The following is a 19902-nucleotide window of genomic DNA, read 5'->3' as shown; positions in this document are numbered from 1 at the left end:
ACACAATTACCAAAAGTTAAGAAATACATTAAATTATTTGTGTAAATTTTGCTCTATAACATCTATCTAAGAAATCTATCTAGGTTACACTGTCTTCTTAACCAGATTTAAATGTAATGTTATTACTGGTGGACGGGGCAATACCAAACTATAGACTCTGCGGTAGAGTAGTAAAGACTAAAACAAGGGGTTCCTTTCTCGCTTCCATTAGATTTTTTCCATCTCAGTTTTCTACTCGGTTCTCTGCATTCTGTCCCTCTTCCCTATCTCCCTAATTCTGTATACATATTTTAAATTGATAAGGGTCATGCTTGTATAATCACACACATCCTCCTTTGATCAGCTTGCACAGTAATAGCTGGTAGGCTGAAGTAAAGAAAACTGTTTAATTCAGAGTATCATCAAGCTACTTGTTACCTGACACACTCCAGTCCCTGTTTTCCTTTCTCTTTTGATTTTGTCTTAAAATGTATTACACTCATCTGGAGAAAACAAATCTAATTGAAAGTGGATACATGGCTCTTTGCACCTGATGTTGAATGAACGACTGGCTACCCTGGCAAAGTAGTGATGTCAGCTAAACTTGCCTAAAGTCTGTGTTTTTATCTCAATATAACAGTGAATACAAGTGTGGCAGCAATATCAGTATAGGTGAGAATTATGGGTATTTTAACTAGCTAATTAATGTCATCAAGCAAAGAGACTATGGGTTACCATAACGTATGACTACTAGAGCTGAAAAGGTTATATCCAGAAAATATTTTGTTTGTGTGGGAATCAAAATGCTTTTTCATTAGTTTGTATTTCATAACCCAAATCCAATTTCCTGTGGCGACTGTAAATAGAGAGAGAGAATGTAAGCGTCGTTTAGGTTGACGGATATGAACCAGTCGCTTGGGTGCACCAGATGGAGCAGAGGTGTGTGTGTGTGTGTGTGTTAGAATTCTGAATGTGTACTTTCCCAGGGACTTGTTTACAGCCAGGTACCTGGTTAGAGCCCTGAAATCAAAAATTAAGTGAATGCTGCCCCCTTTGGTTCTACAAAATATCTTGAGTAAGAACCACAGTGGCTTTGCTCAAATGGCCGTGCAGCCAAGCCCTTTGATGGAGGAAAAGGTGACCGCTCTTTACGTTGCACTGCGCATGTGCACTTGCCTGCACTGGGAGTGAGCCTATGAGGAATGCTGTGGCTCCCTATAATGGTCCTGATTTTTGCCGACTTCATAGATTTGGAAGAGATCCCTCTTGAGCCCCTTGAGTGGAGTTACAATCATTTGGTACCCATTTCAAATGTATTTATTTGGTTTGCAGTTGAACAAAAGCTTAGCTTATTCTCTTAAAATGGTCTGGACATTATTATTGTCACCTTCATGAACTAGTAGGTGATTCTCTTTTACACTGGATTCAAACTCACCTGTAGTTAGTTGCAGGTGCCGGCAATATTTGAATTACTCCTTCAACCAGTGTGAATAGAGAAAATGAAAAGAAATGAAAACAAAGAATTGTCTGAGGAGGTCAGACAAGATAGCCAAACATGAACAGCCTCAAGACTACCAGTCCATCTCCATGGACGTTGATGTTCCTGGTTTCACCATTCGTTATGTTATCAAGAAGTTTAAGGCCGCTTTAGCCAACCTCTAGCTGCAAAAGGAAACTTGAAGGAAGATCACACTGAAGGATTTTTCAAAAGGTGGAGGAAGCACCTGGCCTTCATTTAACCATTCCCCCCCATTTGCCCCATGAAGAGATCAAACCAGCAAACCTTTGAACAGAAAGACGACTGTCAGCTACAAAAATGGAGCATGGGAAACAAGTACTTCAAGGTGCCAAAAACACACACAAACGTCCCAAGCCATCTGGGAGAAACTCATGTGGACACATCAGAGTTTTTTGGATCAGCATCACTGTGTTTACAGAAAGCAAAATGAAGCATTGAAAAAGAACACCTTCCCCACAGTCAACCATGGTGAAGGTTAAGTAATGATTTGGGGTTGCTTTGCTGCCTCTGGCACGGGGTGCCTTGAATGTGTGCATGGAATCATGAAATCAGGAGAATACCAAGGCATTTTGAAAAGGCACAATGCTGAGTCTTTGTGAAAGATCATGGATCTTCCAGCAGGACGAAAAACACTTCAAAAAGCATACAGAAGTGGTTCAGGACAAATCGTGTGACTGTTCTGAAGTGGCCAGCAGTTAGTCCTGATCTAAATCCCATTGAATACCTGTGGAGAGATCTGAAAACAGCGTGTGGGAGTTACCTTTCAAATGTGGGAGAACTGGAGCAGTTTACACACCAACTGACACTACAGAGCCGGAAACTATTCCAAGGATGTGGGAAGTGATTGATTGCGGTTATTTTGGTCTAGGGTGTCAATTTTGTCAATGACATTTCTGTTATTTTTCTGATTTAAAGGGATATATTAGGCTCTGAATAATAAATAACAAAAATAATAAAAATTTGGTAACATTCATATTAGTTCATGTATTTTAGAGTTATTTGAGTTATTTGAAGAAATTGCAAGGTTGCCAAAACTTTTGGCACGTCATGAGGAGCCAGCTGTGCAGTTTCTGACACAATGGGGAAAATGGGCTTCTTAGACCAGAGGCCCTTGGTGTCCAAGGATGTCTGCTGTTCTGGGGCTCCAGCTTTAGGAGCCATCTAGAGATCTTGAAAGTAGCACCAGTCTGGGCAAATGTGCAGAGGGGCTCCAGTGAGCCACTGGATTGTGTCTTCATAGTCCAGCATAGCTGAAGGGATTCACTCACTCTGTTCTTTTCCTCGCCCAACTTCTGCGTCATACTGTACCTATTGCAAATTCAAATAGGTCCTTGCGTTTTACAGGAGCATCCAGGATTCTTTGTTTCTTGCTGTCAAACACAGTGGATAGCTTGAGCCAACACAGCCTCTCCTGACACACCATAAGATCCGTTGCTCTGCCTGACGCTTGAACGACAGCCCTGAGCAGATGGAGGTTGAGGTCTGTTTTACATAGTAGAAATCCCATAGGCCCAGCTTGGGTGTAACAGTGAGATCGTGTTGCAAGTCAGCTTGTCGGTATTCGTAGAGAGCATGGAAATGGTTTTGAGAGCCCTCACCACACTGGCCACTGTCTTGTAGACCCTATGTCAAGGATGACTGGAACGGTTCAGCTAGACAGAAGATGGTCTCCTTAAAGATAACCTCTGGGTGGGGTGCACGTGGGAAGCTGGTGGATAACAACCCCTCATGGGCTTGTTGTAGCCCTAGGCATGCTAAATAGTGTGGATGTCCTTGGCTGAAGTGCTGTTCCCAAAGGAACAGTTTATAGCCTAGGAATTTCTAATGCTATGCATTAGGCTGGTCTGGTGGGCCAATCAGGGAGCTAACGTAGTAGTGAGAGTAGTTAGATTAGTTGGCTTCAAAGTTTGGATGTGATGTAGTATGCAGATACAGAAGGAACAAATTAACCTGATGTGCCTAATTTGTCAAATATGTTTATGAAACATAATTAAGTATGGGGCTAGCTGGCACGGCGGCTAGCCAGGTAACCTGACAGACATGGCTAACTTGACAGTGGAAACAGGTTAGCCATAGGAAAGGGATGTGTAGTGCAAACGTGCCCCTGTCTGCTTCATCAGCGTTGCACCAACACTGCCAAGGAATGCTGGAGAGTTCCAGAACCGTCCAGTGGCAGGTAGCAGGGCTAGCCCCACCCCTGCACAGCTGCACCCCATTTGGTCCTTGTCTCGGGTGGTCTAAAAAGCATGTAGGGGGAACAGCTGGAACCGGAGCAGGGCAAAATTCATGGAGTTTGAGAGGATGACGAGGAGGCATGTGAAGCCAGGAGGGCAGCCCCAAGCTCTGCTGCTTTTACCATAGCTCAGCCCCAGGCACACAGCAGCCAAGGAGGGAGAAAGACAGAAGGGAGAAGAATGGTGGAGAGGAGTTGAACGCCAAGCCCATACCTCCGAAACCTCACCGGGAGGATAACATAGAGACGCCGCTGACACCCGACCAGAGGGGTTTGTTTTCTGTTCATGACATCTCCCTCACCTTCGTCCATCTACCCATCTTGTCATGTTAATAGAACGCCCACCAGGGCACAAAACACTTGTTCAGTGTCCATTCCCTATGTGTCTCCCCGTTACGGGAGGAAACTACCATTAGGTCCGGAAAATAGAGACCAGTGAACGAGTTGTAAGCTCGCCTTGATGGACAGTAAGCTATAACCAGAAAAGGTTGTGTCAAGAGATGGAGCTTTCTGATGGAAAGTGACGACGTGTCTGGATGACTTGGAGATGCTGTGTTCGCCTTTTCTAGGGTGGGAGGGTCATCCCTCTGACGCATGCGGCTCCACGTCTGGCCAGTCATGGCTGGCATAATGCAATAAGAGCTTCTGATGAATACGCAAGGGGCTTGTCCCATAGTGGATTACTGATGTGAATTCTTGAAAGACAACCATATTTCGTGACCTATGGGACTGCTCTGGGATCAACAGGGAGAGACTATTGGTTCAGCTTTGCTCTAAATTATTACCTCATTTATTATTCACTAGTGTCTGAGATTCCAGCATGATTTGGTATTCTTCCTGCATAGCAAATTGAGTTTCCTTATTGCTGTAATTAATAGTGCCTGCGTACTATTTTTATATCTTGACCAAAATGTCTGCACATTACCGAGTATAACACAGGCCTAAGGCTTCCACTAAGGGTTTCTGTCACTCTTTCTCTTTCTTTTTTTTGACTCTCCCTCATTTCCTATTTCTCTTCTCTCTTCAACCCTCTGTCTCTGCCTCCTTATTACATTTCAGTGTTTTGTTTCACTCTTGTCACATGATAATCCATCTGAAATCTCTTTCCAGCTTTAAAGTCCAAACAAATCCTTGGTTTAAAAGACAAAATAACATCAGATTTTAGCCTATTAAAACAGAGAGCAGTGCATCCCCCCAGCCTAAACAATGTGCTGCACACCTGAACCAAATTTTGATCAGAACTGTGATTGGCGATGGTACTGTATGTCTAAGATATGGTGTCTAAAACTGTATTTCTACAGGGTGATTGTATGACTGGAATGCTCCTACAGGCTTTATCGGCATGCAGAAATGTTTTTGCATTGCCAAAGGAAGCAGAAAAATAAGACGGAGATAATGCATTTCAAAAGTAAACCAAAATGAACTGTCTATCTATGTCTCCCTTTCTCTGACAGGTTGAAAAAGAACCAAGAAGAGGGGGCAGAGGGAGGGGAGTGTGAAGCGGCAGCTGAGGGCGGTGGTGATGGAAACGGATCAGGGGAGGCGGAGGCAGGAACAGAGGATGAGGACCCTGAACCCGAGTCCTCTTCCAAACTGAGCATGTGTGGCTCCGTTTGCTCCTCTCCCGGCAGCTGCTAGCACCACACCGCCACCTGGTGGTCCATTGGGCTGCTGTGTGTGTGTGTGTGTGAGACCATGCCTATACATACTCTAACCTCTCCAATGTAGCCATGATGACTAGGGGAACAGGAACACACAGCAGAACACAAAATGGCTCCCCTTATTTCTGTAGCATCCATTGTTAAGGCATGAATGGGACTGTAGGTTCCAGAGCGGTCCTGTCCTCCGCGCCCTAGAGTAAGCTCTATCTTCTATGCAACATACAGTTTAGCTTGACAGTAAGTTATCGTTAAAACAGGGGATAGGAAACACCAGATGCCACAATATATGATATGAGCATGATGACAGAACAACAGGAGCCAGGTTTAAGAGTGTGAGAGAGAAGTTTTTTTGCAGAGCCTTCAGGCTTCGGTAGATGTACTGTAGTTCCCACGTGCTGAATGATTATATTGAGTTGTTTGGCATTATACATTTTCTTGGCTTGTGTAGCTTGTTCATTCCCTCTAAATCTCTCTGCACGCTATTATTCAGAACAACAATATAAATGTTGTTGGTTTACATTCTCCAAATGCCTTGGATTTTTATGATAATATGATTTTCAGAAATACATTGTAGCGCACATAGAAATATAAGTTCTAACCTATTACTAGTCGTGACAATGTGGTTTTGGAAATATGGTCTAGTAGGTTCTAATCTATTTCTAAGGGATTGCAGTGGATAGTCACATTTAGAAAAGGGTTAATGCCATTTCCAGTTTAAGCATAATACTGTATGGGCCATTCAAGTCTAAATAAGTTCAGTCCAATATTGTAAAACCACTAATTGGTGTCCATTGTTAGTCAATAGCCATTCATCACATGTAAATGATATCTACATTATGCATCAGCATGCTGTTCAGTGGTGGTTATGCTTCTCCACCCAAACCATTTTCCATACAGTGTTACATTTTCAAAGGCCCTGTCAGTTATAGGATGACTCTGGTGTAAAGGAAAGGTTCCCCTTACCATCAATCCCTGAGACTGTTGCAAAATAAGCTGTTTTCTGCTTTTAACTGTTCCACGGTGAGCTAGATGCTCCTATTGCTCATCTATATTTCTCTGGATCTGACATGATTAGCTTGGATTGAGTTGCTACAGAAGAATCTCCTAGATCCCTTAATAGACAGCAATATCTATTACTGGGTGCGATTAGACAATGTTCTCTGAAATATGATTGTCTGTATCACACCATATATACAGTGGGGAGAACAAGTATTTGATACACTGTCGATTTTGCAGGTTTTCCTACTTACAAAGCATGTAGAGGTCTGTAGTTTTTATCATAGGTACACTTCAACTGTGTGTTATTTAAAAATCATGGTGATTTTCTGGATTTTTGTTTTAGATTCCGTCACTCACAGTTGAAGAGTACCTACGATAAAAATGACAGTTGAAAAGGAAAGTTTTGAATGAGGAACAGAAGCGTTCAATTTGCAATGGTCTCTTAATTTTAACCTTTTTGTTCCTCACTCAAAACCCTCCTTTTCTACGTTTTTGGAAAGAAAAGAAGAAGGTACAGTGGTCTCTTAATTTTTCTTGGGTTGTATATATATATACACACATATATATACCTACGATAAAAATGACAGACTTTTACATGCTTTGTAAGTGGGAAAACCTGCAAAATCGGCAGTGTATCAAATACTTGTTCTCCCCACTGTAACATGATCGTGGGGCAGTGTTCTGAGTTCTGTTTATGAAATGTCTCCTAGTAGAGATAGTGGTACCATTAAGGTGGTGCCATTATCTCAGCCCAGAAATCTGGGAAAGACGTAGCGTAATCCACCTTAAATCTCTAATGCCTAATAAAGTAACACTTGTAAATAGCATAACGGCACTCTCCACAGTTTTATGTGGAACTGCTTATTGGACTAAGGTACATGTTAAAACATTTTGTTGTATGAAGCAAACCTTCATACAGTGTTATTTCAATCTTATTTCCAAGTGTGCAGGCACAACTTGTAGGCAGATGTTATGCCAAAGCTTTTCTACCATTTGCATAGCCATTTCTAAGGAAATTTGAGTGTGTGTGAATGTATGTTTTCTCTCTGTAGCACATAGAACCAATGTTCCTAATGCAAGTGAAAATACTATCATTTGTATACAACCATTTATTGTGAGTATATAGAAAGAATGTTTTTTGGGAGAAATTAAATAGAATTCAACTATGAAAAAAGAAAAAAAAAATGCCTCTTTGAATAGATGTGAAGTCGGAAATACAGATTTCCTTGGGAATAAACGTATGAACTACTCCAATAGCATTTTAGGACCGTGCGTTTGTGCATGCACCTCAATGGTTTAAATCTCGTTTTGGAGGGGAGCCAAATGCTTGGGTTTTTGTGGCTTACAGTATGTGCATGTGCAAGCTTCAGGTCATAACCATAGAGATGGATAGAGAACTCTACTTGAAAATACAGATTTTTTGTGGACATTGCCATTGACGACTTCTACCATTTATTTATAAGAAGTACTCAATTGAAGGAGTATTCCTAGGGGTTGGACACAGAATTCTTCTAATTGGTTTACCTTGTTTAGGAATGTCTCTAGACTATATTTCTACATGTATCTGCCCACAATAAATGACACAGAAGATATAGTTCAGGAGTACTGCAGTTCAGGTGGTGACAAATAAACAATATAATCTGTATTCCTTCTTTCAATAGCAATGCCCAAGCTTTAAGGGCAGTGCCCATGCTCCCACAAAAGTTATAAAGGGAAGACACAACGGTGACTTGTCTAACTAAATCTAGTAGTGTACCTTGACGTTCATCTGTGCTGATGATTGACAGAAGCCTCGTCCAATAATGTGATGCTTGCCTGTCTATATGATGTCTTTGCCTATTAACAAGATTTAAGACTGTACAAATCATTTATTCCCAGTGTTATATGGACGGCATGATATTTTAGACTATATATGCAGTATTTTTTGGCATCCCGTAGATTGTCTTAAGAATATGTTGCACAGGCTTTTCCTTAAGTGGATTATTTAATAAGTCATTAAGTATGCCATTCTATGCTCCATTGTGGGTAAGTTTGAGTTTAATGTGCTTTGTTATGTGTATGGAAAAGGGATAATGCCAACAATTTGGGGCTGTGTGAGTCTGCCATTAGATGGTCTTCACTAAAGACCAGATGAAAATCTTGATTAGATGCCCAGTCCCCAATGCTAGAAATGGCCATTGTGATTAGTTGATTATTTGTAATGAATAGTAATTTAATGGAAACCTGCTAGGTAGTTTTTTCCCTTAAGTTCAACAATATTGTAGCCTAATGTTACCTCCTTGATATAATCTCAAATGCATCTCCATTCCTGATAGAATGTTGCTTGCCTAACCCCCAAATGATCTTAAATATGTTCTTACCGATGTGTTTTACATGCTAGTTTATTGGATAACATTTGTTGTAAGTATATTTAACTGGATATGAATCAGCGCTGTCACAGCTAACATTCGTGTCTGATCTTTGTAGCAACAGTTATTAATGTCAGTGTGCGTTTTTGAGAAGAAAAAAACTGCTTTGGTTATCGGAGACCGCTCTTCTCTCTGTGATCCGATTTTGAACATGTTCTGTAAGACTTTTTTAGAAATACACTTGCAACTATCCTAGGTCTCAGTGGACGCCTTTTACTGTACCTATTGAAAATGCTCTGTGTATTCAAACATGCTGCTTTAACTGCTTTGATAAATAAATACATTCATCCTAATATTTTGTGTATTAGTTTGTTTTCTTCATGGATCCACATTGACATTATGAGTTGGCCTTAACCACTGATACAGTGTTTGCCATTATGGTTAAGGATATGTAGTGTAACCTGATTCTGGATCAGTAGAAAAGGTCAATGTCTAGTTTGTGGCTCTGGGTTACCTACACAAGTTACTCTCGACTGGCAACAGAAGATATGCATGGAAGAGAAAAGGACAGTTCCCCAAAGAAAAGAATAGATTGACAGATAAAACTATAGTATCACTGGTTTAGAATTGTAAAAAGCCTGTGAGGCTGAGACACCGTTACCCTGGGTTTAGGGATTCAGGTTCGGGCTAAAACGGGAGAAAGGATGAGAGTGTCAGAGGATTAACGGAGTCCATTATGTAGACAAGCATTAGTGTCCTTATCTACTGAGTCTGAATACACACTAAACATTATGGGCTTGTTTCGTACAGTTACTGTAGACTTAAGACACAACTTAAGCGACATAATATGGACTGTACATTAAAGTGTAATTTATTGTTTGCTGTTGCCAGTTGTACCCTCGCCATCAGGGGCATTAACGGAGCGTTAGTTGCCCGACAGATATCCTCCCCTCCTTTCTCGGGAGTCACCTCACTCCCCCAGGCCCTGGCCGTCCAGGATGTCCACCACAGGTTTTCCCGCCGTTTCCAGCAGGGGGCTCCACTCAGGAGTCTCTATGTTGTCCAGCAGCACGGCCAGCTCTATCTCCAGCTTGCGCACAGTGTCCTCCACACGCTGCAGACATAAGGAACAGACAGGGGCAACGATCAGCCCGACACCTTGACCCCTGGCTAAACAGAGTGGACACTGGGAAGAACTGGAACACAAGCTATGGCAAAGATGCTGTTAATCCTTTCATTGTGACGTGATTATTACTGTTGTGTTTTTATATTCTTCATGAGTAGAGACTGGAGCAGTGGTTCCTAACCTGGGGGTACTTGGCCTCTCCACAGGGAGCACTTCAAAACACTCATGACACCATAGGCTTGCTAGTGAAATTAACATGAGGGGGTACTTCAGGGATGCTCCAAGCTGAGCAAAATCTTTTTGAGGGTACAGTAACTGAAAAAGGTTGGGAGCCACTGGACTAGAGGATAGGATATCTGACAGAAAGTAGGAATGATAGGAACCACTGAGACATCTCCCTAAGGCATTGAATGACTGGGTTTCTACCTTGTAAATAATTTACAAATATGCCTTCTCAGTGTATAAATAAGCCGAACAGCACAACGCTTATTTTTAAACAGATTTTTGGCCATTCACATGCTAAGTAGTAGCTTTTGTTTCAAGTTTTGTCTAAACTAAGCATTATTCAGCCTTGTCAAAAGCACACATTAACAAAAACGTTGATGGGATCAAGTCACTGAAAAAGTATATAGTTATAATAATGAAGCCTTCATAGCCCTTTTATAAGGATGCTACTGTAGTTAATGTGCTACAAAGTGTATATAAGAACACTATTATATCATGTTATTGAGTGCCATAAAGGTTAAAAACACCTCATATCACCTCATAAGCATTTATTACCTAATATGCAATGACGTGAAACAGCTAAGTATGTCATATGAATGGTTTGTGGTAGCTTAATAAGATACATTTCTGACCAAAAACAACAGTGCAAAGCATTGGGATTCTTACGCCACCTTCTCCACCACATCCAGCCTGTTGTGAAGAATACTGTGGTCCTGACAGGCACTCGACCGGACAGCTCTGGGTTTGAGATCAGACTCGCGTCCTGATGGCAAATAAAGACACACTGTAATTTACTGTGACAAGACGTGGTATCTTGAAGCACGGAATGTTATTTGTTTCTGACTTTACCAACACATGTTATTTAATAGCTCAGTCTGTTTTTTTTCTTTGCTAGGTCTTGCTGTACATGCAACTAGGGGACATGCGTACACAGCAGACATATCAAAAACTATGTGGGAAAACCCTGTGTGTTTGTAGTTTGCCATCTCCATAAGAAATAGAACAAACTTGGTGCTACTTTGTTATAACTCCTCATCCAGCTAATCGCCGCAGGTCACCAAAACAACCCTTCCTGGTCCCCTATCCCTATTTGTCCTCCCTCCTCATCTGTCTCGTTGCCAGTTTGTTCCACATGTTTTCTATTACATATGAAGCTCTCTGGCAGCCTGCAGCCCAACTAATCAGTGCACCACAACCCCTGGCCACATGCCATTCTGCTGATATGGCTCACCACCAACCAGAATAGGGATCAGTTCACACTTACTTTCACTGCGACGTGACCCAGTTTATTCTTCGGAGATGCCGCTAATCCAGAGTCAGTGCAGCATGTGACAGTGCTAGTGCGACATCACTATTTATGCTCCACCTATGCCTTTAAGCCAAGCAGGCTAGCCTTTAGTCTGCTAGGAAACAATTAGGCAGCCTGAGTCAACCTTGAAGTTTTATTGTTTGTGCATGGTGGAGAAGACATTATGCAATCTGATTTTCTTTTCTTTTCGCATGTTTTAAGGTTCCAAATAAGCCACCACCCCTCTTTTTAGGAGCACTTATTTTGATATTTGTACCCTTGGATCGCTGTGGCCATGATGAACGTCGCTGAGGTGTGGTCTTTTCATTTGTGGGACTGTTCTCTTCAGCCACACTTCCTATTACATTTGGTTTCCATGACATCACAGAACTGTTTCATATAGTTCCTTCAAGCTGGAGATGCCTTACTATTTTCATGGGCCCGTTGGAGGAAAGTTTCTTTAACATTATATGAAAATGTATTCCTGACACAGAACATGAAAAATGACAAACAACATACATAGCAGTCTACCGAGGTTTAGTTTTGGCCTCTCACATTTATAGTCGCCTGTTTCCTGCCTGTCAGAATGATAAGGACCATTTATTTTTCAGGAGACTTGACTGTTCTCCAGTGGCCTGTGAATAGCAGCTATGAATTACTTGTTGTTTTGTTTATATGGAGATATACCACAGTTATATTTCATTTGCTCCATTACACCCCAAAGGAGCATGCCAAGTGGATCTAGGACAAAAGCCAAGAAAACCCATAGGATGAATGTAAGATGTTTCTCTTTAGATTTCTCTCAGCAGACAAACATGCCAGATCTGTCTTTATGTCCGTATTACTGCCTTCACACAGAGATGAGGGGTCTGACGGAGCATTTTAGGCAGTTGGTGCACGTTAAAAGCTAAAAACCTTTTCCTTATGTAAGACACGTAAGTTAGTCACAATATGTGAAAGATGCAATGCTGTGTAATGTATTTGAGTTGATGTTAAGCATGAGACAAAAACCCAGATTCCACACACAAATGTACACACATTCTTTTAGGTTTCAATGACATATACAACACAAATTCCCACTGTCACTTTTTCAACTAGCTTAATCATTGTTTAATATATGAATATGTTTCATATTACAGTAAGTGTTCATAGAAATGACTGTGTGAGAATGGAATTTGCAAATTCCATTCTCACATTACTTTTGCCACTGACAAAAAGTCCATTGTAAGTGAAAAATACAATCTAAAAACATTTCTAAAATGATTGATTGTATATGGATTTTCCACCTTCAGTAAATATTTGGTGAAGCCACCTTTGGGAGCAAGTTCAGCAATTGCACATCTAGACACAGCAATTGTTGCATATTTTTAATTACAAAATTGATCAAGCTCGGTCAACTTGGATGGGGTGAACAGCAATTTTCAACTCTTTGACTGGGCAACTCTAAGACATTGGAGTGTTTGGTGTGATTGGTGTGATCTCCCACCTTAGCCCACCCCCCACCTTGTCTGGGACAGAAAGTACTGGGTTTTGTAGATGTACACGCTAGCGACCTACACGTCTATATTGTCATAATGTGCGATCAGATTTATAGATGAATAGATCAGGGGCAAATTTTTTATTAGAATCTTTGGGGTCAATTTGAGATCAGGGGCTATTCATAAAAGATCCAGGGCTATAGCCCCGGACGCCCAGGCCTAACAATGCCACTGTTATAACCTATCTTAGATTGGTCCTTTTGAAAAACCTTATTCAGGACTGGCTTAGTTTAGTGATGGTTTGGGTGTTCCTTTAGCAATAGTAAAAGCTGGAAAAAGATTTTGAATGTCTTCATTTCAGGCTGTAAGGCACAAAATTGTGAACATTTTGAAAAGGGGTAGTGATTTTCTATACAACTGTATAGTCAATCAACAGTTGACAAAAGGGCAAAGAAAGGTTTATAATATATGACTGACTGCATTGAGTCTAAATCTGAAAAGTTAGGAGTCGACACTAAGGGATGGTTTCCTAGATAAAAATAAAGTCTGTGTGCACGACTAAAAATAATTTCTCATGGAGATTTTCCATTGAGTTATTTAGTTCAGGACAAGGCTTAAGCTGTGACTGGAAAACTATGGGCAAGTGTTCACAAAATTCACTGCATAGTGAAAATATTACCAAAGCAATGTAAAAATGTACAGTACCAGACAAAAGTTTGACTGGTTTGACAACCCATGGATAGGTATGTCCAAACATTTGAGTGGTACTATACAGCTCCGGAAAAGCTGTATAAGCTGTTTTATAATTACATACAGCTCTGGAAAAAATTAAGAAACCCCTGCACCTTCTTCTTTCCTTTCCAAAAAAGTCAAAAAGGAAGGTTTTGAGTGAGGAACAGAAGGGTTAAAATTAGGAGACCACTACAAATTGAATGCTTCTGTTCCTCACACAAAACTTTCCTTTTCATATTTCTGGAAAGGAAAGAAAAAGGTGGAGTGGTCTCTTAATTTTTTCCGGAGCTGTATGTAATTATAAAACAGCCTGTACGGCTGGTTTAGCTATCAACATGGAAGGGCATCCAAATGTAGGTGGTCAGTTGTGTGTGCATGTATCCATTTGTTGGACAAAGGCAGGTGATGACATGTCAGATGAATTGCACACTCTTTTTTATATGTATTTTTTTACAGCAGCAGCAGGCGATTGAGACACCCTGAGTGACACACTCAGCGGCAAACAATCATGTTGATAAAAAATAGCAGCCCCCAGACTATCTAACATTACCTTGGAGAATGGGTGGGATAGATATTGTTAGTGTGTGTGTGTGTGTTTGTGCCACAGGAGAAATGGAGAAGTGGAGCAGTGGAATATATACTGAATAACAGAGTGCGAGCCAAAGCATTAAGTCAGTCAGTCAGTTAGGGCACATACCAGCGTTTGCCTATAATAGGCTCACCAATGAAAAGCTGTTGGTCACATCTCCACTGTATTTTCTGGATCAATAGATTACTGTCAGAGCGAGCAAGAAGTTATGTGTTGCCATAGTTGTCCATTCCTTGTGTATGAAGTCACATTCAAGCCTGATCATCTCTGGTTTCTTAGAGGTCCTTGATTTTACACAGTCGGATGTGTGGGAAGAGCTAGATTGTTTGTGATTTGTTCTGGGAGTAAGTTAATGATAAACAGGGCTGTAATTATCGGTTACAACATAAACACTGGACTGCGTACAGTTTAATCCAATATATAAATGGTGAAATGTGTGCTGTCAACACCTGTTATGGCTGCAATAAAAATGAGAAACAGATGTTTGAACCCCATGAGTACCCACTCTTTCTCTCTTACATATATACAAAAAGAGCCAACCATCGCCCCCAAACATTCAGACAAACTGTACTAAAATGTATACACCTACTGACTTCAAAAGTTATTTCCATATATTCACTAAACACCCAAAAATATCAACACTGCATAATGAATACTGGGCATCACTACACTGCTAAATCACAAAGAAAATACCACAATCTAACACTGAATCATATTTCTATATAGGATTTGTGTATACAGTTTCTGTGCCCCCTGCTGTTTCCCCTATGATCTCTACCCCAAGCCACACCCAATCATGTCTCTTACCTGCTTTTGTGTAGCCAATGAGGAAGAGGAACAGGAGTCCAAGTGAGAAGGTGAAGGGGTGGGTCATGGCGGAAGAAAACTGGACTCTGGTAGCAGGTTAAGAGTTGTCCGTAAGTGTTTGCTCAAGAAATATGCACTGTATTGCGAGTCCAAAAATCTATTAAATGCAAAACAGTACAACGTTTTTTCTCCTTTTCAGTCCCCTCTCTCTCTTTCTCACTTTCTCCGTCAAGTTTTGCCCTCCACTCCCTCTCTCCCTTGGTCGCGCCCAGTTTGCTAAGGAAAACATAAAATGCAGAACAAAAGCCCTCTATTTGGGAGGGGGCTGAGACTGGGGGTGAAGGGAGGAGTGAGGTTGGTTCTAGACGTTTGGGATTCCTCAGCAGAGCTCAATCCTTCTCCTCTAGCTGTTAGGCACTGAAGGTTTCTTCAACACAGATAACGTTTTGTATCGAAGGGCAGCAAAGCAGGACTGTAGTCGTTGGAACCAAATGTTGTGAAATATTACAATGTAGGGTGAGGGGAGTGGTGTAGAAAGTACAGCCATGTCCCCCTTCAAGATTCTTCAGAAATGTGTAAACATGTAAACTGTAAACACTTGAAGTTTAGTCAACAGTTTAGCAAACTTCTGTGGAGACCTTAGCTGACTGGCCAACTAATCGTTTTGTCCAAACACCACACCCACAAACATTTCGCCACAATTAGTCCTGATCTGTCTCCTTTTTTGATGGTTTAGACAGCAAACACATGCTAACCATTCCTGTTAATCCCTGAGACAGAACACAAGTGGGTAAAAAGGCATTTAGAAAATTCACCATTGGCTTTGAAACTCTGAGACAACCCATTTGCTGATTCATTTGTTTTGTACAACCCCCTTCATTTCTGTCACCAAAAACGGTTTTAAGGGAAGTAGTCTCAGACTGAAGTATAAGGTGGCAAAAGTATTCAAATCCCTGACCAATTCTCAAATTTTACTCAATCACAAATAGTACATTGTAACATCGTTCTGTTTAATATTTTATTTGAAAATACTGACACAAAAGAAATTTGTTGTTTGCGTAATTATTCAACCCTTGGGATGTGGAAGCTCCCAGTTAACATAGATTAAAGAAATTATCATAATGTGGACACAATTACCTTACCATTGGTCTGCATCTGTGAACCATTGAAGTTGCTATCACATTATCTTGATTAAAGCCCCACTGTTAAAGGACCATTGGTCAGGCTTTGATTCTTAAGGAAAATTAAGAAAAATGTACATTCTACAGAAGTTGGAAATAACGTGATACAAATACATAGATTTGGTAGGGTACAAAATAATATTCAAGTGTTTGGATATCCCATTGAGCACAAATTGATTCAGTAATTAGGGTGTGGAAACAGCATCACTCCAGCCAGGCACGGCCAAGAGAAGACTTTCCCTCAAAACTCAGGGCAAAACAACAAGGAGACGTCAAATAGATGGCAACAATCAATGTGAAGGTACAGAGTTCAGTGACTGGGAGTGAAGTATTGGTAGACCGGTCAGCCATATCAAGAGCTCTAAAAGCATGAGTGAACCAGCTGCAATGTGGGAAAGATGAAATCAAGACAGAGTTTTTGTGGCACAAATTCAGTGCTGTGTGTGTTGTGAACCTGAAAATGCCCATGTTTCAACACATACCATCCCTATAGTGATGTATGGTGGTGGCAGCATCATGCTGTGGGGATGCTTGTCATCAGCAGGGACTGGACATTTTCTTTCAAAGGAACGAAAAATAGATAATACTGGGAATTCAAAAAATTATGCTTGGGAAGAAATTTACATTTCTTCAGGACAATTATCCCAAGCTGTCACAGATGAGGTTTTGGTAGTAGAGAAACACAGGCGCAGAGTTGAGGTCGTCCCAGTAATCCATGTTTTAATGAAGCAAAAAGAAACCAAATACAACAAACAAAAGGCAGCAACCAGTGACGTGGGCTTAACTGAAAACAGGAAAACCAAAATGAACCACGCCAACCTGGCCAACAAACTGAACTTAAATAGGGTCCCCAATTGGAGGCAATAACCAACACCTGCCTCCAATTGGGGAAACCAAAAAAAAAGGATCCCGTCCTGGCTATGCCCCGAGCCCAGCGCAGAGATGGCTAGGGGCACAGCCAGGACGTGACACAAGCACAAGGCCCAAGCAACATTGGTGTGGATCTAGAACCAAAAGGTAATTGTCCTACAATGGCCTAGTCAATGTCTTGATCTCAATCTTAAAGCTGTTATTGTAGCAAAAAGTGGCTATGGAATATTATTTGCAGGGGTTAAATACTTATGAATGCAACATATTTATGTTTTTTTTTATTTGTTACATATCTTCCCCCCTAAAAAATATACAATTACTTTGACAAATTTTTTTTTTCTGAGCAATAAAATTATAATAATCTGAAAACAACTTTCTATTTTTTATAAGCATGCAATATAGTATTAATCACATTTATTATTGAGTTTTTGGGTAATCTGTACCGTGCCAATTATCTTTGGACATCACACTGTACTCTGATTTGGCAGAGTCCCTTTTGACTCGTTTCCAGTGTCAGTCATGATCCAATTAATAGACCAGACAAAGCCTGAAATCCAGTTTAGTGCTAAAATTATACTCCATGTTGGGTAAGCGTATCTATTAAGCTTAACAAAATTGAAGTTTAGACATTTCTTATATATACTGCAGATTTTTTTTAAACAAAGTGTAGAGAAAATTAAATATGAATCTCAAATTTTAAGATTAATTTTTTTACTTTTACAAGTTCTTCTTGTCAAATAAACATATTTTATTCAATTAGTCAGAACTGGTCTAAATGGGTACCAAGTGTAATCACATGGTTGTTCCAAATAAGACATTCTCCAGATTTAATATTAAAAATGCCTATTTTCTTTTATTTACAATTATAAAAATGAATGAATTTCAAAGCTAAAATTCTTCTTGCATACAATAAAATAATTATTGCTAACAATCAAAAAAATATTATTGAAAAAGGCACAGAAATGCATTCTAAATTTTGGACATATCCATAACCGGTATTTTAACTGGTCATGTCAACCACTTGATTGATAACATTTATGCATATTATACTTCATTGCATGTTGAATAAATTCAAAAGATTAACAAATTGAACAGATTTACAAATTGTTTTATAGAAGTATGGGATTCGTCAACTTTGACACTATAGGCATGGGCCATCAGTAACATAGTGAATGCTTAGTTAACAGGTGCTGCTTGACTGTAACAAACTCCACACAAACAAGTAGCTCACCAGATTGGTGGGGTTAACATTTGCTACAATGCAACTCAATCAAGCATTCAAGATGAACAATGCCACTGCCATCAGCAACCAAATGGACTTAAAAAAGACAGAATAATTTAAAAATAAATGTAATGGCAATATATAAACACCGAAAACTACAACAATATCCAAGGTTTATACTGATCACGTTGAAAATTATAATTTACACTTTGCTCAGAATAAGGGATTTTTATGCATGTGTACCCTTTAAACCCACCTGAAATAAAAGTGCTAATTTGAAATAAATGATCATTGTATAACAATTTAACTGTTAAAGAAGACCATGTTGTACTGGAAAATTTGACTCATTATTGCTTGACATCTAAAATGTTCCTGCAGTACACTAACATATGTAGCTACTGTATTAGTTAGGATGTGCTAGAATTGCTAGTTTATAAAAAGCATATTTTCAGTTTATGACAAATTATATAAAGCATTCAAGTAAAATGGTAACATACAAGTCTGGAAATAATTGGACACTGACACAAGTTTACCAAGTTTACCTGTTTACCAAAATATATTAAAGTTGCAGTTAAATAATGAATATGGATAATGAATAATGCAGTCTCTAAGCTTTAATTTGAGGGTATTTACATCCAAGTGGGAGGAAGGGTTTGGAATTACAGCTCTTTTATATGTAGCTCCCTCATTTTCAAGGGACTAAAAGTAATTGGACAATTGACTCAGAAGCTGTTTCATGGACAGGTGTGGGCTATTCCTTCGTTATCAATTAAGCAGGTAAAAGGTCTGGAGTTGATTCCATGTGTTGCATTTCCAATTGGAAGCTATTGCTGTGAACCCACAAAATTCGGTCAAAGGAGCTCTCAATGCAAGTGAAAAAGGCCGTCCTTAGGCTGAGAAAAAAGAACACACTGGTGAGCTCTGCAACACAAAAAGGCCTGGAAGTCCACGAAAGACAACAGTGGTGGATGTTTGTAGAATCCTTTTCATGGTAAAGAAAAACCCCTTCACAACAAGTTCACATTATAGGTTACATTAAAAGTGAACAGTTCCAAATACCAGGCAAATTTGGCACAAAACCTTCAGTTGTCTGTTAGAAAGCTGAAGATGAAGAGGAAGTTCACCTTTCAGCACGACAACAACCCAAAGCACCCATCCAAATCCACAAAAGCATGGCTTCACCAGAAGAAGATTAATGTTTTGGAATGGCCCAGCCAGAGCCCAGACCTGAATCCAATTGAACATCTGTGGGGTGATCTGAAGAGGGCTGGGCACAGGAGATGTCCTCGCAATCTGACACATTTGGAACACTTTTGCAAAGAAGAGTGGGCAAATATTGCCACGTCAAGATGTGTCATGCTGATAGACTCCTACCCAAAAAGACTGAGAGCTGTAATAAAATCAAAAGGAGCTTCAAAAAAGTATTAGTTTAAGGGTGTGCACACTTGTGCAACCAGGTTATTTAAATGTTTCCCCCTCAAAGATTTAGGTTTGTTTTTCAATTTAATTGTTCACGTTATAGGTCACATTAAAGGTGGAAAAGTTTCTGACATGATTTATCCTTGTCTCATTCTTTTACATCACAAGAACCTGGCATTTTAACAGGGGTGTGTAGACTTTATATCCACTGTATTTGTATACGTCA

The 19902-nt window shown here is 40.1% G+C and overlaps 1 protein-coding gene across 3 annotated transcripts in view; it reads left to right on the top strand.

Moving 5' to 3' along the window:
* Window positions 1-6610, top strand: part of LOC105010717 (serine/threonine-protein kinase 32C) — a 105036-nt gene extending 98426 nt beyond the window's left edge. For all 3 annotated transcript variants that reach the window (XM_010870251.4, XM_034292923.1, XM_034292924.1), the window contains one exon: window positions 5186-6610. In XM_010870251.4, the coding sequence (XP_010868553.2) occupies window positions 5186-5369 (184 nt within the window). In that variant the 3' untranslated portion in view covers window positions 5370-6610. The remainder of the gene's footprint in view (window positions 1-5185) is intronic.
* Window positions 6611-19902: the final 13292 nt, after the last annotated feature.

This window comes from Esox lucius, chromosome 6 (assembly GCF_011004845.1).
Source record: "Esox lucius isolate fEsoLuc1 chromosome 6, fEsoLuc1.pri, whole genome shotgun sequence".
NCBI lineage: Eukaryota > Metazoa > Chordata > Actinopteri > Esociformes > Esocidae > Esox > Esox lucius.
This window is presented reverse-complemented; position numbering and strand designations above follow the sequence as displayed.